Genomic DNA, 21369 nt, shown 5'->3' with positions numbered 1-21369 from the left:
AAAACACTTTTTTTTTATTGTGGGGTATAAATGTGAAATAATTGATTTTGATGAAAACATTGATTTTTAACATTAGAGCAGAAATTAGTGACTTTATTCCCACAAAAATTAGGGACAAGCCCCCACGTGGACATGGGACAACATTGCCTAGAATTACACTGTTGTTGCAAAAGGCTCCGAACACGCTATCTACCTAAAATAAAACATTACAACAGGAGTATGATATAACACGTTCAAATGACCCATTATCCAGTGAAATCTTGGAGATGCAAACTAAGCTAAACTCAGATCCACTGACTAGAATAGATGTAGTGGCAGTGCTTTTAACAATGCACAACACTGCCATCTAGCGGACTGCAGGAGCAATAGGAAATAACTTTAGCTATAAAGCATAATACAAATAAAATACATATTTAGAATACAATCTACAACCCAGTATCAGTGATGCATACATCAATACATCATCAACATACGTCAATCATGGCAGAATTATTTTAGGTCACATTATGGTCAAAGACTATTTTATTAGAATTATGTCAATGGCAAATGTTTTTTTTTTTAAAGTTAGTTGAGGAATAAGTTGCTGATGAGATAATCACAGGATATTTTTCATTAGATACACTTAAGTACAATTTTGAGGTAGCCTACTTTTACTTTACTGGAGTATTTCCAATTTTCAATACTTTTACTTCTACTCGATCACATCTCAGAGGCAAATATTGTACTTCTTTATTCCACTACAATTATTTGAAAACTGTAGTTACTAGTTAACGTGTAGATTTTAATTATCATTACAAAACACACTAACCACTTCAGCCCTATATAATATATTTCGGCCATTTGAAAATAGCAGACCTACAAGCTCATGTGATGCGACGCATTGTTTTCAAAAGATTTGAAAACTTGTGAAATGGGACATTCTGCATAATGAGTATTTTCTACTTTTGGTACGTTAAAGTACATTTTACTCAAGTCAATTTTGAATTCCGGACTTTTTCTTGTTGTAACAGATTATTTCTACATAGCAGTATTACTATTGATACTTGTAGTCTACTTGAGTAAAAAGTGTGAATACTTTTCCCACCACTGGATAAACACAGCACATTTTTCACACCCTCAAAGTCTTATCAACGCAGTCTGTGGCCAGCGGCACGCCACTGCATGGCATGCGCATCGCTTCTTAAAGTCCCGTCGCCATAGAAACGGTTGCTATGTGACGCTTGTTTGTCTCCAGGCAGGAAGCAGCAGCTTAGCAGCCTGTTGTTAGCAAGCAGAGAAATGGACGATAATAACGTTCAACACGGAGATACAACTGGATCTGGTAGAAATGTGAGTGTTCGCTTCCGTGCTGATCATTTAGTTATTCTCGCTCTGCAGTGCAGTTTAACTTTAAAACTAGACTATTCGTACCACAACCTGGGACCAGGCTAGGCTAAGCTAATAAGCTAAGCTAACCTGTTGACAAGACATGACATATTGTGCTATTTTTTTCACTGATCTTTTGTTGTAGTTTATCTCTTAATGCTTATCTTTACTCTTCTGTAAAGCACTTTGTAGACTATGTCTGGAAGATTACTATAAAAATACATTCATTATCATTATGTCTCTGAAGAAGACAACACGAAAACGTTCAAATGCAACACGAGTCCCCGTTTAAATAAGCGAAAGCGTTGTGTTGTCATCATGGCTCGCTTTGTAAACTATCCTGGCTAATAGAGGAGTTACTTTGCTAACAGCAATCAGACCTCATCTTTCGTGGCAACCCTGGAACATTAGACCAGTGTCTCTCAAACTTTTTCATGTCAATTAAGGACCCACCCCAAATTGACACTTATTAGCCTGCGGACCCCCATTTGAAAAGATATGCCAGGGACCCCCATAAGAGAAGAAGGCTTTAGCAGTGATTCTCAACCATTTTAATTGAAAGGACCCCCAGTTTGACATGCATTGGAGGCTACGGACCGCCACTTTTCTATCTCTGGGACCCCAATTGATACGGTAAAATCAATGTTAATGTAACTCTTTGAAAGGTAAATAAAAAATAAAGCGTACCTAAAGAGCTTCCTTGAGGAATGCCACAACTCACAGCCCTCAACCCAGAATAACTTCCATTAAAATATACAGTATATTTCCTATAACTTTTGACCCATGCAGCAGTGGATGCTTCAAAGCCATAACAACTTATTCAATAACAACTTCTGATCAAGGACATCAAACACTGCACTATTAGATCTAACCATATCGATTCTGTAAACACATATTTTGCTGGGGACCCCCTGGAACTCCCCCAAGGACCCCTGGGTGTCTCCGGACCCCAATTCGAGAACAACTGAATTAGAATGATGTTAAATGTTACAGGTTGCAAAGCCAGGATGGAGATCTCGCCTTGCAGCAGAGCAGACATCTGTTGAAGAGAGCCGTCATGTCAGGAAGTTCTCCTCATCTGCTTCTGGGGGAGAGGTAAGAGTTCATCTGGACACAACTAACCAGCTGTGTGTCAACATTTTATAACACAAGTTGCTTCATAAATGTGCATTGTGGTTCTGTCTTATGCGTAAATCCAAGGATGAAGAGGAGGTACGTATAGCATGAATGCAATGGTTATAATGCCTGGCTCGAGTTGTTAAAGCTCTCTCTAGATATTAAAATAGCTTTATACCATTTACAGAAGTTGCAGATTTATAAACACTGGAAGCCCAACTCTAATTGCCGTTTCATTCAGTTATGCATTTGGTGTGATTTGATTTACAGGCCCATAGAAATTCGGCAGCTCTCAAAATCTTGCGGAGCAGCTTTCAACCACTTTCAAGAGGGAAACAGCCTTATCATAACGAGCTTCATATTAAATGATAAGTTATTGATACATCTTTGAATAATGGCTGCCTATTCTATGAGCCTGCTCATAGAATGGCAGACATGATAACCTCCTATGAAGTTCATATACAAACAGACATAGTCTCCTATAGAGTTCATAAATGTTGGGGTACGGGATATACCAACAAACAGTGTGAGTACAGCTTGACTATTGATGGTATAAAGTTATAAAGTAGTGAGTGACACATTTCCTATAGAAGTAGCAGTACAAAATACTGAACTAGTACTCAAAATTAGTACTTTGTGTGGTGTGCATGGGACCTACCTAAATATTATATTTTCTCTCTCTCTCTTTCTCGTGTGTGTCCTGCCATAATACAGTAGTTTAGTTTCCCTTTAGCTGCATTCAGTTTCAGTTTTCTGCATACAGTATGATGTAAAAAACTCATTTTTGCTATTGCACATCTGAGTGGTGCCGGTTTCTTTGTGCGACGGTTCAAACGTGGTCTTTATTTACATTTTTTGGGGTTCACGGGCCTTCATCCAGTCAGTTTACAAAACCTGATGAAGATCGGTTTACCAAAATGCTGTAAATAAACAAAGCACATTTTGTTAGTGAGGGAATATGACAGTGTTCTCTGCCTAGATCTTTTTCTAATACATTTGGTTGCAAACTGTCAGTCTGCATCGATAAATTCCTGCACTGTTACGACAGGCAACCTCTATCATTCATCCTTCTAAACACGTTTACATATAGACTGCTAAAGGGTATGGTAACTGTACATTATTGACCAGGCAGTAACCATGAGATAGACACACCACAAATAGCCTTGAGCTCCAAGCTCGACCTTTATGGGTCTACTCTACGCAGGATCCGCTGTAGTGTTCTAAGAATCTAGGTAAGATGTCTCTAGAGTGGCTCCATGCTCAAACTACTCCTGAATACGGTATTGTGCCTCATAAGTGCATTTAGCGTCCCATCTATCTGCGTCCGTTCATGACACCAGTCTCGAATGAGTGTCGAATGATGCCTGTCCCTAAAGGTGTCAGCTCATAACCATATATGGATCTCTAAACCAGTGGTTCTTTAAGTGGGGTCCGGGAACCCCCAGGGGTCCTTGGGGTGGGGGATTCCACGGGGTCCCCAGCTAAAGTAGTTTATATATATCATCACAATCATTTTAACCACTTTATGGCTTGGCTTTTCAAAAATAGCTGCTCTACAAGGTACGAGCTTGTACATCTGCTATTCTTGAACATTTTTGAAAAATATTGCAAATGTTTGGAAAACTTTGAATATATATATTTTTTTACATAAATCTTCTCTTCTGGGGGTCCCTGGCATAAAACCTTTTCAGATGGGGGTCCGCGCGGCCAAATACATATACATTTGGGGTTCCTTGACATGAAAAGAGAATGACAACCACGTTCCAGCTGAATATCAAGTCCAGAGGTCCAGGTGGAAGTCGATAAGGTCTCACTCTCTCTCCGGCTGGATACCGTCTGATTAAGTTGCTCCTGACATCGTGATGAGGTCACGATGGGCCAAGCATGCTCAAAAATGGAATCCTGTGTTGATCGTTATGCCCAAATACGGAGTCTGATAAACCATAAATTAATTAAAATCTTTATTTCGAACATGTTAAAATTAGACAATAAATGCAAAATAATAAATGCAATATGATAAAAAAAACAAAAAACAAATCAAAAACAAGTTGTTCCAAATCTGAAACCCTGTTCTCCAGGTAGTCGAATCGCCGGTCCTTCTCAGCATTCTGTAGCTTTAGCTGTTTAACCTCCAGCACCAGGTCCAGGATGGTTTTCTGCTGCTGTTTAGAAACCTCGGCCGTTAAGAAGTGGAGTGACTCCTTAATTTCCTCACCTTCCTCCGCTGTGAGGTTCTTCTTTGGCATTTGTTACGGTAGCGTTATAGTAACTCTAAGTTTAGAGTGTCGCCCATGACGATCTAATGTGGCCGATCTAGTGATGTGAAATCCTCTCTAACACACATATCACCTAGTCACTCACTGGATTGAGCCAAATGAATGTATTTGGCTGCGGACCCCCTTCTGAAAATGTTTCACAGATTTAGCAGATCTACAAGCTCATGATGTGACGAGTTGTGCGCTTGTAGATCTGCTATTTTCAAAAGCTTGTACATCTATTTTCAAATAGCCTATGTATAGACGGTTAAATAGGTTAAACTGATTCTGATGCTATATTAACTCATTGTGCTGGGGGACCCCCTGGAACCCCCTCAAGGACCCCTGGGGGTCCCCGGACCCCACTATGAGAACTGTGTTATCGGATAAACAAAAAAAAAAAAAACTGAGATCAGCAAATTGGTCTAAACCTCTCACAATGTTTAAATCTATGTGAAAGCGGGGGAAAAAATACTCAAATTGTTATTGTTAGTCTAATTGTTACTACTGTATCTGAATACTTGTAGATTTCACTGTATTTCACTGCCTATTCTTTCCGGCAGTTCAGCATAGCATGGGCTGTTTATTCGCATAACTTGCAGTGGTCTAATGTGCTTCTACACTGATTCAAGCCCTTTTACATTTTCCTTTACTTAGTAATCCATATTTAGTAAAACCTAATCAATCTGTCTCAGATAGGGACATTTCCTATTGAAGTCAAACCTAGAGATGACACTGGACAGACAAGAAAACCACCCCACTAGCATTGGCATTCATGGAATTAGTTATGTCCCCTGGATTGGTAAACTGTACTCCAGCCAACATTCCCAACACAAGAATGCCAGCCATGATTTTGCTGTAGGCTAATCTTCCAAATTAGGCCAACTTCCCCAACGTAAGATCAGTATTCTCGCGCCCTCTCTGACCTGCTGTGCACATGCAATACATTTTTCCAGAGTGTCGTGCGACTGGGTAGGTCTATTTGTAGTCTCCGTTTAGCAGCACTGGCCTCATCTTCCTAAAATACCATACCGATTGGTCACATTCTCGACATCGTTTTCAACAAAGACTGAATTGCTTTTATGGGATGTTAGGGTTTGACTACCGCAAGTGCCCTGCCCCAGAGACCATCAGAGAATCCTGAATTGGAAAACATAAGAGTTAATTGCCTTCATCGCCACAACCACTTCACTACATGGCTGTGAAGTTTATATTTGGCATTTGGAATATTGTACATATGTACAATGAGTGGAAATGTTTTTCAACTCATGTTTTGTAGTCCTCTCCATTTTCTTTTTCTTTTTTTCCAGAGGAAATGATTGCCTGAGGGTGCATTGTTACACAGAAGAAAATGTTTGCTGATGAATTTCCCATACATTTATTTTTCGTTTGATTATTTTCATTGTGAATAACACAAGCACTATACATGAATTAAACAGAAATTACCTGTAGGGAAATCTGAGGCGTACAATTTTTTTGGCGAGATTGTTGAAAATAGCACAATTTCTATTAATTGTTCAGATCCAGTCTGTCTGACATTAACCACTTAAACGCTACAGTATATATATACTGTACTTCGTTGACGGGGTCCCACAGGGCTCTATACTTGGCCCCATCCTTTTTCCCTCTACACCAAATCTCTTCACTGAAAATAGCCGACCTACAAGCTCACTGTGCATCGCATTGCAATGTATTGTGAGCTTGTAGATCTGCTATTTTCGCCGAACGTTAAGTCCAGCCCATGATTTGCAATGCAACGCGTTGCAACTTGCCACCACTTGCAGCAGAATCCTAAAACTGCTATAACCGGCAATGTAGCAATTCAGACCGCTGTGATTTCTCTCTGCAACGTATTGCAACGGTTTTGTCGCATCGCGACTCACTGGTGTGAACTGGGCTTTGGTCTGTTATGACATATAACAAAGCCCAGAATAGGGACGCTAGGGTTCGTGTGGTTAAGCAATATTCAGACTCAACTTTGGTTAATGGCACTAAACAATGGGAGCCTGCATTCCCTCCGCCCTGCTTAGCACTGACATTCACATTTATAAATGGATTTGGTGGAGGGGCCACAGCCATGAAAGATGATTTCCTCTTTCACGACGAACACATGAAATTCTTCCTGGCCACTTTGTTCTCGGCAGACCCAATTTGGTAATGAGAAATGTTGTATTTTTTTTCCTTCTCCTTCTTCTTCCCTAATTCATTTGTCTACTGCCCACCCTCATGTGTGCTCTGAGGAATTCATTCATTCAAGTGCTGCTCTCAGGGTCCCGGTCTCAGGATTGAGATCCAAACTCAATTGACTATTTTCAGTACTATTTTCAGAATCAAAGAATGAGAGGGAGAGGGTCATTTCTTTTTTTTTTCCTCCTGTGAAGCTATTTTAGGTCAGACTTGCAGCCCCCGGCCGTTCTTTATGTGGCAGTTCCCACACTCTGCTCCATATGTTCATGCTTTCACATTGAAAACCATAATAAACAAAACAATGGCCCACGCATAGACGACTCGTCCGTGTTGCGCGTACATGTCTCCTGTGTTGTTTACGTGAGCTATGCTATGTATTGTTTGCTCGTAACAATGTATTTGGGTCCAGTTATTATGATTAGGCGTATCAGGCGAGAACAGGGGTTAAAATAAGACCGGGCTACCTTTGTGGGGGGCCTTGAAGAGTAATGTTTCTTGCTCTAACGTTCATCCTTAAAGGACGACTTTAGCCATTTTCAACCTATCGTCATATAATTGGTTATTATAATATGGTACCATTTTTGTCTATTCACTCTGTGTCTCAGAGGAGGGCTGTGGACAATTCAGAAACATGCCTTCTAGTGACATCATCGATGGGGAATCCAAGCTAATAGAAACTGCAGGATTTCTATTCCTGGAAAGTTGTCATTCTATAATGGAAGCCATTGTTCTTGCGTTAATAAAAATATTTTTACATTTTTTTAAAATCTTGTTAAAAAAAAAAGAAACCCTGCCTAATGATGATGTCACTGGTAGGCGGGTTACTGAAGTGTCCACAGCCCTCCTATGAGACACAGACCGAGTAGAACAAAATTGTACCATATTATCATGAGCATTAGTGACGACCAATTATATGATGATAGGTTGAAAATGTCTGAAGTCGTCCTTTTTTTTAAAAGATATATTTTAGGCTATTCTGCCTTTATTTGGACAGTACAGTAGAAACAGACAGGAGACGGGGAGAGAGGGACAGGGAGTGACACGTCGCAAAGGTCGTCAGGATCATGATTCGAACCCACGACGCGCTGTGGTATGCGCCTGGACCGCTAGGCCAGCGGGTGCCCCGAAGTTGTGCTTTAAGTTTCCAGGCCTTGGGTCTGCTTCAGTTCTTGAAATTATCATGGTGGTGCTGATAGTTTTGATGATTTTTTTTGTTTTTCTACACTTTCCTAAAATGCATGTAGATGCAATGTTTGGAATAGAAATGTTTGACATCAGGTACTAGTTCAACATACAAGGGCTTTGATAGTGTTGAACAGAAAGGCCATACCCTACATACTGTAGAGCGTGCTCTATTTTGGTTTGCTATCTAGGCCTGAGAGCCATGACACATTTGGTTTAGGAGTTGTTATTAAAGTGATCTCTCTTTCCAGGGCCCCCCTCCTAAACCAGCCAGACGACAGGGAGGCTGGGCAGAGGAAAGCACGGTTACAGGCTCTGCCAAGTGAGTATGGGGCTCTCTCTCTCCTCCTCCTCCGTCTACCGTGGTTGCACCCTGGTTCACACGGGCCCCTCCAGTACACGTGGTCAGAATTGGGAACTGCGTTCTTGTGTTATGTGTTATTAATGAACTCTCATGCTGTCGAATGAGCTTATTTATCAGTGCATATTTGGCACTCGGGCTGTGAATCAACAAGGTTAGAGGAAGCCTGTCTGAGCGGGCCACTCACCATTCGTCTTCATCTGTGAGCGGGGCGGTAATTGACATGGTTAATGCGTCAGCCACAGGAGGGCACTGTTAGTCAGCCAGCCACTTTATCACGCGGGTTCAAGCTACTTAATCACCCCCCTTTACCACTGCTGTCTGCTCTTTACAAGGGAAGCACAACATGTAGAATGCACAGAATATTTGAAACAGATGGAATGTGTGTGACGAATGCTCTCTTCCCAAGCGGAATATGAAATATGAGCCGTGCACTTGCCTCAAATCCTGCAAACTACCACGGAGGCTAGTGTAATCGGGTAGTGGAACTGATTCTCTATGTCTTGCCTTCCATCCACCACTGTGCCCCCGCTCTCAGCGCAGACTAGGTGCGATCCTGGGAGATGCATAAAGTCATACATTGAAGTGAACGGGCCGAGTCAATTGGGTTTATTTGCGCGGTTTTCCGCACCGTTAGTGCAAGTAAGGAGAACAGCAAACTCAATAGGTCTTTCTTCTTTCACGGAAGGTCAGTGGCATAGCTTCCCCGCGTTCACGCAACCCCCCCCTGGCTTGATTCTTGGTCTCGGAGAGATTGGAATACAGGAGGTGTAAAGGGGGTTTTGCACGTGCATTGATCCTCTCTGAAACAAAGTAAGTAATGGTCCCCCCTGGAACCGGCAAGGACTTTTCCCTTCAATGTCACCCCTCATGCTCAATCACCGCCGCCCTCCTCCTACTAATCCCAGCGCAGAAATCCCGGGATTTGTCGATCTATCACTCCTAATTGACACTAAATGATCTGTCAGTTTATTGATGAACCTTTGAAGCCGGGTTGTCACAATATATTTTATCCCTAACAACTTTTTCCAGACAGTTTTACCATGTCTATCGCTTTGCCTTACATGAGTCTTAACCCATTAAAACCGGTAAAGCATCTGTGTCATTTTCGATTGTAGCTATATTTTAACCACTTTAACCATTATGTTATACTTTGGCTATTAAAAATAGCAGATATACAAGCTCATAGTGCGTCACTTTGTGCCCCACTATGAGCTTGTAGATCTGCTATTTTTGAAAATTTTTGAAAATTGGCGCAAATCTTTGAATGTATATATATATTTTTAAAGCAAACATTTTGACTCAAATCTTTGCTCCTGGGGGTCCCTGGAACAAAATATTTTGAGATGGGGGTCGGCGGCCAAATACATACAATTGTGGGGGTCCTTGACATGAAAAAGTGTGAGCACCACCGATATAGCAACATATGTTTTTCAGAAAACTGTTCTAGAAGACATTTGTAGAATCGGCTTCAGGTCTTAATGGGTTAATCAAGGGACCTGTAATGTGTCTTAAGTGTCGCCACCCCCCCGCCCCCCGCCCCCAGACAGGACACCGTCCAAGGGCAGCCAGGTAGGCTTGTCTCAGCCCCTCGCTGCTCTGACTGAATGGCCTCCAGTACTTCCACTGCTCACTGCTCGGAATATTTGAGATCATTTTTCTTAAGAAAAAAAAAAGAGGAAAACATAAGTAACCAGTCGCTATGGTGTTACTTTTTATTTCATTGTATATTCGGGGTGATCTAAGGAAATTGAACTGTAGTATTTAAGAATGGGGTTCTGTATGGTGATTTGTATGGGTTTTGATACTTCTCAAAACAAGGCTTTAAGGAATAGGTAGTTGCCTATTGGTATCACTATGTTTTATGATTAATATAATATCTGTTACTTCATTATTGTGTACTGGCATAGGGCTGTAAGTGCCTTCATATCCCCACAAAACAAATGTATGTATCCTAATGGGCACCTACACTGTTAATCCTTAATAGATCTGTTTTTTAATGGGACTATATGGCTCCAATGTCTGGTGCTGAGGAAAGAATAAACAGAGGGACACTGAAAATAAATTGCCTTCGAAACCAGTAGGGGGCACTACTCAACCAGTAGAGCAAGCAGTGAAAGACCAGCAAAAAACTGCCATTCTGAAAGAAACTCTTTTTTAATAATACATAGACACCTTAACACAATTTAATTTCTGTATAGGTTAACCACTTAAGCCCTATTTTCTAAAAGTTTAAATTTCATTCCTTTTTTTTTCTCTCTCTCCCAAAAACTGTGTTTTGAGCTTGTGAGCTTTCAAACACCTTTTGGCTATAATGACATGCCCAAAATAGGGAAGCCTGGTTAAAAGTGGTTAATGCTCCATAATAATAATAATAATGAAGTTATGCATTAAGTTTTTTCATGCCCATTTAGTTATGTAAAATTGCGTGTTCTAAACATATCTTCTGAGGAGTGAAAATGTGAGAAGATGGCATTATTGTTTGATGTTGAGCATGTACCCGCCTGGGTTTGGTAAATGCAGACATGTCTGAAGATGTAACCCCCATAAGGTTGAGACAGTAGTACACATAGTCAGAAGATACAATGAGATTTAAACACAACTTACAATTTAAGCATTTTATCCAGAGCGACAAAGTGCAAGTTCTGAGTAAGCCATATTAACTCTAGTCAACCAACAACAGGGTAAGCAGTAAGCAGTCAAGTAAACATGGTGTGCTAAGAAAAGTGCTACAACGTATCTAGGATAGCAGGTAGACATCTGTCTAAATAACAAACACCACTACACCTTATGTACTGTAACAGGATTATTATATACATATTAGTCATATGCTGTGTTCATTAAGACAGCTTATTAAAAGGTGCTCAGGAACTGATCGAGTAGCCTATATTTCAGTGTAGCATGTAGTTCAAGTATATAGGCAAATTAACTCTAGTTAGTTAATTTTTGTGTTCTTCACCTAGATCTTCGAGAAGACCTGCCACTGAGGATCTAGAAGAGTAAGTTCACCCTTTTCTTGACATTACTGATGGAATTAAATGGCAATTAAATAGAATTAAGTGACAGTTTTATTCAAGGGGAATAAGAAAAAATGTGTCACTTTAAATGTTTGTTTTTTCCCTATTCTGTTAAGTGTAAACAGAGCAGTAGAAACAGTGTGACAGAGTTGTCATCAATTTTATTGCAGTCCAGGGCTAAGTTTGTTCTTGTAGTCCCTCCCCATCATTCTAGTACTAGAATAGACAACGCCACGAGGAGAGGCAAGTAGAGGACATAGAAATAAATGTATAGAATGGACATCTGTGACAAACACAGAAGAGGAAGTAATCAATCCATGGAGACCCCTGTGACACATTTGTTCCATGGGATGATGCATTGGTTATGCTATCCATAGCAGTAAGCATCATCGGGTCCCCCAGCGAAGTAGGTGGCTGTGAACATCTGTTTGACTCATCATCAGTTGGAACCTGGGGTTTGAATGCTGAGACACCTACTTTATGTGAAACAGAGGCTGCTGCCCTTCAAAATGAATCTCAGGAACAGATTTCAGCTGTTTTAGGCTTGTCAACACTGTTCCACCACAGAATCAAAGGGCAGTGTGCGTAGTGTAATCCCAGTCAGCCAGTAGTAGACAGAACCAGCCTCCTGTCGTCCCATAGAGAGATGCGCAACAAAATCAAAGGACCCTGCTCCAAGTCTGGCTCCCTGCGATGACCTCACTATTAGGTCGCCTTTTGAAAAGCATTAAATAATTCATGCTCTCGCACTTCCTGTTCCTACAGCCACCGCCTGCAACCACAAACTACTCCCCAGGGCTCGGATGATGAAGGAGGTGAGAGCACCCTTGCGGTCCCCCGTTGTGTCTCCTCACGGGCAAAGTGGAGCCCTCCAATGCCTCCCCAGTGCATTCATCCTCTGGAAGTAGAGCAGATAAGCAGGCAGTCAGATCATCACTTTGCACTGGCACCCACAACACATTTTCGTCTCGGTTCAAGTGGGGGAATCATCTGTCAGAACCACTTTGACCACCTAGAGTTTAGACACCCCTTAAAGTGTGGCACGCGGGCCCCCCTGGATGAAAGTGACAAGTGAATATGTTCATTTGATAAGGTTAGGACCGCGGCTGTGGGGATCATTGGTAATCTCCTACACTCACTCAAGTCACACAACGTCCATAGCAGACCTCAAGTATTCAGTAAATCCCTGCTCTTATTCATTGGCTGAAGTGTGGCAGGGTTTTAAGTACCCCCCTCCCCCAGAGCGACACAGTCTCAGTCAGACACACACACACACACACACACACACACACACACACACACACACACACACACACACACACACACACACACACACACACTCAGTTCCGCCAAGGAAGGTGCCATGCAGCCCAGATCCAGTGGGAACACTGCCGTTCTGACTGTGTCACCTCAGGGCCCGACTCTCCACATCACAAACAATGTCAGGATAGGGGAGGTGGGGGTTTTCAACAAAACGCTGCCTAGGATAATTGTTCTATTTTTCAGAGCAAAGCAGCAGGGGAAATAAGGGTGAAATTGCCTTAGCAAAGACAGGAGAGCAGAGGCCCTGTTAGCGCACGCTGCCTCAGTTCTGATTATTGAATACATATACATATACAATAGCAATGGCTCGGTAGCAAAGCTTTTTTTGTTCTCATTCAAAGGTTTTGGGTGAAAGACCGTGTCGTTTATTCTCGAAAGTGGGGAAAACGAAAAGTGTTTCAGCATCTCAAAGGCCTTAACTATCTAGTTGTCAATTATGCTTTTTATTCATGAATGTCTTTTGACATTTTATGGCTCTAATATCGGTACCTACAATCTTGGCTTTTTACCATAATCACATTAGCGAAATACTAGTTAAGGGTAAAAAGCAGTGTATTACAGTGTCTCATAACATGTAAGAATGTCATTATAATTGTATTGTGGTTCAATATATATATTGGGGTATATTAACAGATCTAGGCCGTTGTCACAATTATTATTTTTATTACATTTACCGTATTTGTTTTTAATTTAGAGTAGCCAATTATTTTTTACCCATTTCGTTTTTTCTCCCAATTTAGTTTAGTCATGCCAATTAATTTCTCCCCATACATTTCTGTGTTACCCCTGCTATACCCTACTGCCTCACCTGCCAGTCAGGAGTCGATTCTTCAACTAACTCGAATTATTCAAATACAAAAAGTCCTTGATTACAGGTCACCACTTTTCACAGCTATACCTTTCGTCTGGTATATGTTGAGCCTGGTCCTGAGGACAAAAATAATAATCTAAAAACTGTTACAAGAAGTTAATTTGCGATAAAAGTGCCTTTATTGTCCTTTGTGTATATACTGCTATGAGCAGTATATAGGATAGCCCATACATGACATGTTTTCCATAGTGGTAATGTTTACATCTTAATTATGCCTTTTTTTTTTTTTTTTGCACTGGCAGAAATGTTCAGTTGAGTGAAGACCCAAGTGGTATGGTTCTCTCTCAGTAAATGCCGCTGGAAAGATTATTACTCTGTGGAGGGAGACCTCTTAATACAGAGCCGGAGGCAGGGGCATTGGAAATTACAGTGCTGAGGGTTAGTGAGATAGCCCCTGCGATCTTGATTATGTCCCCCTACCTTTATCCCTTATGTCCACTGGCAACGAGGAGAGAGGGAGAAGGCTAGCCCAATCCCCGGGTCCCATCACCCCATAGGCAACCCCCCCCCCCACCCCCACACCTTCAGCCTCCTGCCTGTCACTTAAAATAGCACCACTATCACAAACACACTCATCTGTTTCATGTCTCTCTCTTTTTCTCTCAGCCAGTGATCTGTTGAATATTGTCCCATAAGCCTTTCAAATGGATCTCTCATGCCTAGGTAATCATTTGACCGGACCCCCCGCTTAGATTATAGAAGTGTCCTCCTGGTCTCCAAAGTCGCTGACTGCGTCGCGGTGCCTGCCGGGAGCATGTCTACATTCGCGGCAAATTATCCCCTTTTGATATTTACATGCTTCAGCGAGGAAACTGGACGCTAGCGGGTAATAAGGATACGCCTCGGCCGCTCGCAGCCAGACAAAGCAACCTTGATAGATGTCGAAGGTAGGGAAGCAAGTCAATGTAGTGGGTAAAAGTCTGATTCATACTTGGTTGTACGACGGTGATGCGATGCACTGTGAGCTTGTAGATCGGCTATTTTCGGCGGGCGACTCCGTCATACGACGGAGTATAAAAATCAAGCATAAACACACGCCAGCCCGCTGCAAAGAGACGGCTCCTTCTGATGGAGTTGCCCTTTGTGTCAGAGAAAAAACACCGGCTTGTTTGCAGGCGCTATCAGGCCCCCCGTTGACCTCTGGTAATAGGTTGAATTTGAAGCTCATTTAAAAATGTTGTTCCTTTTCCCCCTCCCCTCTTAATAATAGAGTTTGCATATAGAGAACATATGCCTTGCTGCCTCACATTGAACTCTCGTGGAATTGTGTTGATAGTGCATTATTGGCTGAAATGGGCTAGAGTGGTGTGTGTGTGTGTGTGTGTGTGTGTGTGTGTGTGTGGGGGGATAGAAGACAACCCAGGAAGCTATTTGCAAAGAGCTGGACAGCCAGGCTTTTTGATGTCATTGCACTAGGACCATTAAATTTGATTGGGGGTCCAGAGGGGACGGATTCTGCTGAACGCTGTGCTTTGTAAATGAGGGGACAAAGTGTCACCGGGGCCCTCATGAATATGAAATACCCCGCGCCCACATTTATTTGGATATCCCAAACGCAGATGAATCTTGTCAGCGGCTAAACGAGTGTGGCATTTTTAATTTTGTTTAATAAAAAAAAGAGAAAGGAATAAGTGATCAACAGCAGAGGATGAGGTCTTGTTATCCGAGGTCAGAAACTGGTTTTGTTTGTGGGAAAAGATTACCAGAAACGCCATCCGGAATTTAGAGTTTTAACTCCATTTCTTTTATTGCCACAGAGTTTGTACGTTTTATATAGAGAGTGCTGAAGAGCCATCGATGCCGATATTTCTACAACTCTGGTTTATTTCCAGCAGTTATTTTTTGAAGGAATTGTGACACCGATGCCGAGATATTTCCTCACATCAGATGTGGACTCTCATCTTCTCACCTCTATTTAACTCCTCTATTGACTTCCTCCTCAGGGCTCAGCACTGTGTTTAGAGATTACTGACAAACCTCCTCCTGATGCCTCTCTCTCTTTCTCTCTCTATCCCCCCAGTCTCTCTGTCTCTCTCTCTTTCTCTCTATCCCCCTAGTCTCTCTCTCTCTTGCTCTCCCCCCCAGCCCCTCTCCTCTTCATCTCTCTCTCTCTCTGTCCTTCCCTGCCTCTCTCTCTCCCGGAGCCCCCCCCCTCCCCTCTCAGCTTTTTTCTCTCTCATGTCACCAGTCAGCAGTGGAGTTAATAAGGATGTACAATTACATTTCTCTGCTCCATTCAAACAAAGCTTCTGTTGAGGAAAATAAATTAATGACAATAGTTGAAACCTTACCCCCCGAGGACAACTGTGATGTCACTTGTTATCAATTTTGGCAAATGTCATCACTACCCAGCTTTAAACGTGACTTATTTATTTAATTTATTTCAGTTTTGAGGTTTACTGAATAAGATATTTCAGTAAACAATAAAGCTGGGATTCCAACGCCTGTCTTGTCTTGCACGTCTCTCGTCTCTCTCCGCCTTCTCTGCACTCTAAATAAAGCATAAGAATGCCCAAAATAAAAAAGAGCTGCTTCTATTTACACCATCTAAAAACATTGACATCTAAAGCTCTGAATTCATTACTTGATACACAGCTAATTATCATCCAGTTGCCAGATATGGCTCGGTATCTCCCGCCTCAACAAAAGTCCATCTGAAATATGGTGCTAAAGTTTGCCCTGTCCTTCTTGGTAGCAGAGCCATCCTCTGTCCTGTTGCGTTTTGCCAATTAAAGCGGGTTCCCACTGTTTGAGCAGCGGGCTGGCGGCTCCTGGCACCGCAGCCCCTGCCAGGCCGCACTGTGACTTCCGACCCCACACAGATGGGCCCGCAAGCAAATACTCTTGCACATGGCTGGATGCCGCCCCAGTCAGAGTGGCAGAGTGGACACGGAGGTCGGCCTACTGGCCACCGCGGGTCCTGGGGGTGGCCGCCGCTGACAGGGCCCAAATGCTCGAGTAGCGGGGGGTGCTTTCTGGGGAGCCCCTGGCCAGCACCCCTTTCCCAGCAGGAAGATCTGCCGCCTCGCCTCCTGAATATTCATGGCCGCATGGCTATTGTGACAGGGCAGCTCTTATGAGGATGTAGCTCAAGAGAGCGGGAGGCGACAAATCAACGCACACACACACACACACACACACACACACACACACACACACACACACACCTCTAACTAGCAAGCATGGCAGATTTCCATTGATTTATTCATTTTTAAGTTGTGGCGCTGTCATTTGCCGATTGATCGCCACATTTTGTCAGTGTCTTAAAACAGAATTCAGCAGTCCACCTGTGATTAATTTATCCATTTATCCACTAGATACTGTACAAATGTAATTACATTTGTACACTCTCAGAGTTAAATTAAGTGTGTGGTTGGATGATATTAATGTTATTGTTGTGTGTGTGTGTGTGTGTGTGTGTGTGTGTTTTCCAGACATCCCGGTGATTCCGGACCTTGATGAAATACAGGAGGAAGACCTAACCATGCAAATCGCAGCCCCTCCCAGGTACAGGACCCTTTCACACTCTCAGTGTTGTACACACACCACCGGCTAAAGACCCCAGACCCACTTGCGTTGCATCCCGTGTGCTCGGATGAGGGACACAAGTTGAGGAGTTTTCCCCCAGTGTTGACTTTGACTGTTACCTGTCCTCCACCGGGTGGCATTGCAAAGTATCTTGGCACATTGGGCCGTTATGCAGTAATAACGGTAGGGTGTGATTTATGCGACCGCGTTAGTGGTGCTCTTACTAACAGGGGCCCTTTGATTTACAGGGCAGTGAGAGACACGACGACATGTGTCGGCTATGTAGCAAGGCTATGACAGCGGTGGAGGTTATTAGGCAGGGGCTCACTCTCTGTGCGAGATAATATCCACATTGAACTCATTGCGCGGGCAATGTAGCGTGTAATGTGCAGTAAGTAGGACTGGCATGCACTACTAGGCCCTGGCCACTTTGAGAGCCCCCCTCTTAATTCCGACCCACAGATAAGCAGCTGGGTTTCAATTTGAGGCGGTTACCGCTTGGCACCCGTCTCCCCCCCCCCCTCACCCTGGTCTTTAATGAAGTAAGTCTTGATGCTTTGTTTAGCACCAAGTTCAAACTTCTCCAGAGTCACTTTTCGTTGTCCTGCTTCACAAGTAATGCCGTGGAAGCAGTGTAGCACCACCGGCGTCTGTTGTTTTGTTGTTGCTATATTTCCCGTGGCATGTTGTACAGTACGTACTTACAGAGGCTCAGAACGTTGCTCAGAACTGAGTTTTATTGCATCAGCATCCAATGGTGAGTTGAGTTTGAGTTGTAGTTCCACTGTCCTCACCCTCTAGCATCCAGGTGAATCGAGTAATGACCTACAGAGATCTGGACAATGACCTGAAGTCCTACTCTGCCTTTCAAACCTTGGTAAGTCAAATTCTTTTGTTTTCCTGTCTCTGTAAAAATCTTATAACCCTTTTTCACCTGAAGGTGGTCTATTTTGGTATTTTGTCCAGTACCCCCTTCTCTCTCTCACACACACACACACACACACACACACACACACACATGCACATGCACTCTGCTGTTTCAGACCCGTGTTTGTGCAAGCTAAGTAGATTCTATTGTGGTCTTCCTTTAGGACGGAGAGATTGACTTGAGGCTCCTCACCAAGGTTTTAGCACCGGAGCAGGAGGTGAGGGAGGTGAGTGGGTTCTTAGTAAATATAGCTTGTGTGCTCCCAGAGAGGGGCCTGTCCAGCTGTTTCTAGAGCACCTGGGGAGGTCGCCACTCTGCCTCCCAGGTAATCAAGATTTATGATGTGTACATTAACACCCTCTGCTCCTTCCCACCTCCCCCTTCTCTCCGCTCTTTCTCTCCCCGTCTCCCCCTCTTGCACTACCTTCTTCCATTGTCTGCTCTCTCTGTTCTCTCTCTCTCCCTCTTGACTCTGAGAGTATACAAATGTAACCAAATGGAAAGTTACTAATGGTTAAATTGACACTGAGGATTTCATTGAGTGTCTCTGTCTCTCTCTCTCTCTGTCTTTCTCTCTAGGAGGATGTGTGTTGGGACTGGGATCATCTGTTTACCGAGGTGTCCTCAGAGCTGCTGACGGAATGGGATCAAGGAGAGAATGAGGAGCAGGCCACTTTGCCCGGAACGTGAGGGAGGCGCTGCCCGGGACCTCGGGTACGTCTCCTCAGGGAAGTGGGTGCACACACCCGTGGCCTACGGCGGCTAACCTCACGTTTACCTTCGCCAGCTTCATGGTGTTTTTTTTATTCAGAGTCTATATTTTGTACAAAAAAAAAGGTTTATTGCTTTTAAAAAGAAATAAGACAAAACGCTATTGGCGTTGCGTCATTCCGCCCTGCCTATGTTGTTTGATGTTTGTCATCCTGTTTGGGCATTTCATTCAATTCAGTTTCACCTGTTATTTGTTTAACTTAAACAGCCGAAAGGCAAACCGACTTTTGTCTTAAGAACCCCTCCGAAATGAGCTGACAGATACAAATGCCCTTCCTGTACAGCTGGCACTATCAGCCCCCTCATACAAGTCCAAGGTTGATAATCAGCTAAGCTGAAATCCACTTGATTGTGTTCAAATTAACATTCCTCATTAAAGCCTACAACCTTATTGTTATTGACTCTGCCATTGACTTTATCTTGCAGCTCTTTGATAGAAGCTGCCCCTACTTCTCTATTATCTCAAATGCATTGAACAGGGTTCCTATTGACACCTGAGGGATTAGCATACATTATACCTTTTTTTTTTTTAACTGGATAAGGAGGTATGGATCTACGTCTGGACTAAGGTGGCCGCCGGTGGCAGGTGTGTGCTCGTCAAACTTAAAGATCAACAGCTTCTTCTTACCTATATGGACGGAACCAAGACGCCACAGAACTCTTGATCCTCACTAGGTCCAGGATGTTATCCCATTTAAAAATGTAGCCTGATTTGCTCATACATACACATACACACCCCTTAAATATTGAATGTATTATTGCCTGTCTCCTGGTGGTTATACTATGAGTTTAACACACATGCTGGTACTGTGTATCTGTATCAGCATTCAGCATTGTCTTTGGCACATGTGTGTGAATATAAATGCGGGGCTCTGAAGTCAGGCCGGGCCTATTAGTGAAACAGGTGTAACATTTACAGACTGTGATTAGGTTTATTTCTGAGGCACAGGGTGGTCTCAAGACGTTTGGGGGATGCACACCGAAATCCTCAAGGACATACAATCTATGCATCTAACAGCTCAATTACTGGCCATCACAAACACACAGGATCTGATGAGTGTACCTCAGGACGAACTTGTCACAAAGGATATTTGTGCTTATAATAACGTGTCTGTAGAGTGATGGCATATTTGAAGCCAGGCACTCAAACGCAGTGTGGGCTCTGTTTGTCTCTCTATCACACATACACTTTTTTTTTTTTTTACAGTCCCCACAATTGGCTTATTTAGCCGGCCTTAATGAATTCTGCCCATATGCCCTGAGCAGCTGCCGCATTGCCCCTTCCTCCCACCCCCGCCGAGCCGCGAAGTGCCCATCCATGTAGAGACAACCTCTAGCTGTCTCTGTGGAGAAGGCTGAGCCTGCCACTCCTTCGCTGGCACCGGGCCGGTGCCGTCTGAGGTGGACGGCGAGCGGGCCGAGGGGCTCAGATTAAGGCCCGGCGATCACGGGTTGCGGCCGGGCTCAGCTTATTGGCCACGCCGACGATAGATCATAGAGGGGATTAGAGAGGGAGAGAGGAAAAAGGTCCAGAGACTCTGTTTGGCATGTGTCTGCATCCAGCTTCTCAAAGTGACCTCTCTCCTCCCCTCTCATCCTCCTCTCCCTCAGTCTCTCTCTCTTCCCCCTGCATCCCCTCCTCCGTACCCTCCCCATCTCTCTGTTTATATCTCCCGATGCAGCAGCGGGGCTCAGAATGACCTCTCGGCGTCTGGGTGCAGTGAATTTAATCACGTCAAACCAACTGTAACATATACGTTATTTCAAGTGAGAACGACAGTCTTGTTCCTAGAGGTCCTCGTGGCGTCAGGCTGCAGAAGAACACGGTGTCACCGTGAGGTGAGACGAGTCTGAGGCCACGCTCATTCCTGTGTGTGTGTGTGTGTGTGTGTGTGTGTGTTTTTTTTTATTTTATCCCATTAAGACCTGAGGCCGATTCTACAAATGCCTTCTAAATCAGTAGTTCTCAAACTTTTCCCCCCAAATTGCTATATATTTGGCCGCGGACCCCCCCAACTGAAAATGTTTTGTGCCAGGGACCCCCAGAAGACGTACAAAAAATTTCAAAAATAGCAGATGTAGAAGCTTGTGTGCTTGTACATCTGCTATTTTTGAATAGCCAACACTAAAATCTAAAATGACACAGATGCTTTCTCGATTTAATGGGTTATTTTATCAGATCGGAGTATACAGGCCTCACCCAGTGTTGAGGATGTCATTTGTTTCACTGTGACATTTTTCTATTAAAAAAATGGCGCCATTACTGCCGTAAAATCTAGATTACCACTATGCATTCCTGTGGAACGTGATAGTTTGTTCAAAATGATACTGACAAGACGTTCCAAGTACTTTTGATTCGATAGGATAGACGCTGTTGCTGTGTGGCGGAATGACTTCCGAGACCTTATTTATTTAGGAAAAGAGGCTTTCTCGTGTGACTCTACATTGGCTATTTTTAAAAGCAG

The 21369-nt window shown here is 43.2% G+C and overlaps 1 protein-coding gene across 2 annotated transcripts; it reads left to right on the top strand.

The window, feature by feature from the left end:
- Positions 1–1223: 1223 nt before the first annotated feature.
- Positions 1224–19289, top strand: ift43 (intraflagellar transport 43 homolog (Chlamydomonas)). Of its 2 annotated transcripts, XM_080413923.1 has the most exons (9): positions 1224–1329; positions 2359–2460; positions 8357–8427; positions 11430–11465; positions 12249–12298; positions 17112–17184; positions 18007–18082; positions 18297–18359; positions 18713–19289. In XM_080413923.1, exons 1-9 carry the CDS (start codon positions 1279–1281, stop codon positions 18821–18823), a joined length of 633 nt encoding a protein of 210 aa, XP_080270049.1. In that variant the 5' UTR covers positions 1224–1278; the 3' UTR covers positions 18824–19289. The 2 variants fall into 2 exon arrangements, with proteins under 2 accessions (XP_080270049.1, XP_080270050.1); XM_080413924.1 differs by lacking the exon at positions 18297–18359.
- The last annotated feature ends 2080 nt before the right edge of the window (positions 19290–21369 follow it).

This window comes from Gymnoscopelus braueri (genome assembly GCF_963280865.1).
Source record: "Gymnoscopelus braueri genome assembly, chromosome: 19".
Lineage (NCBI taxonomy): Eukaryota > Metazoa > Chordata > Actinopteri > Myctophiformes > Myctophidae > Gymnoscopelus > Gymnoscopelus braueri.
This window is presented reverse-complemented; position numbering and strand designations above follow the sequence as displayed.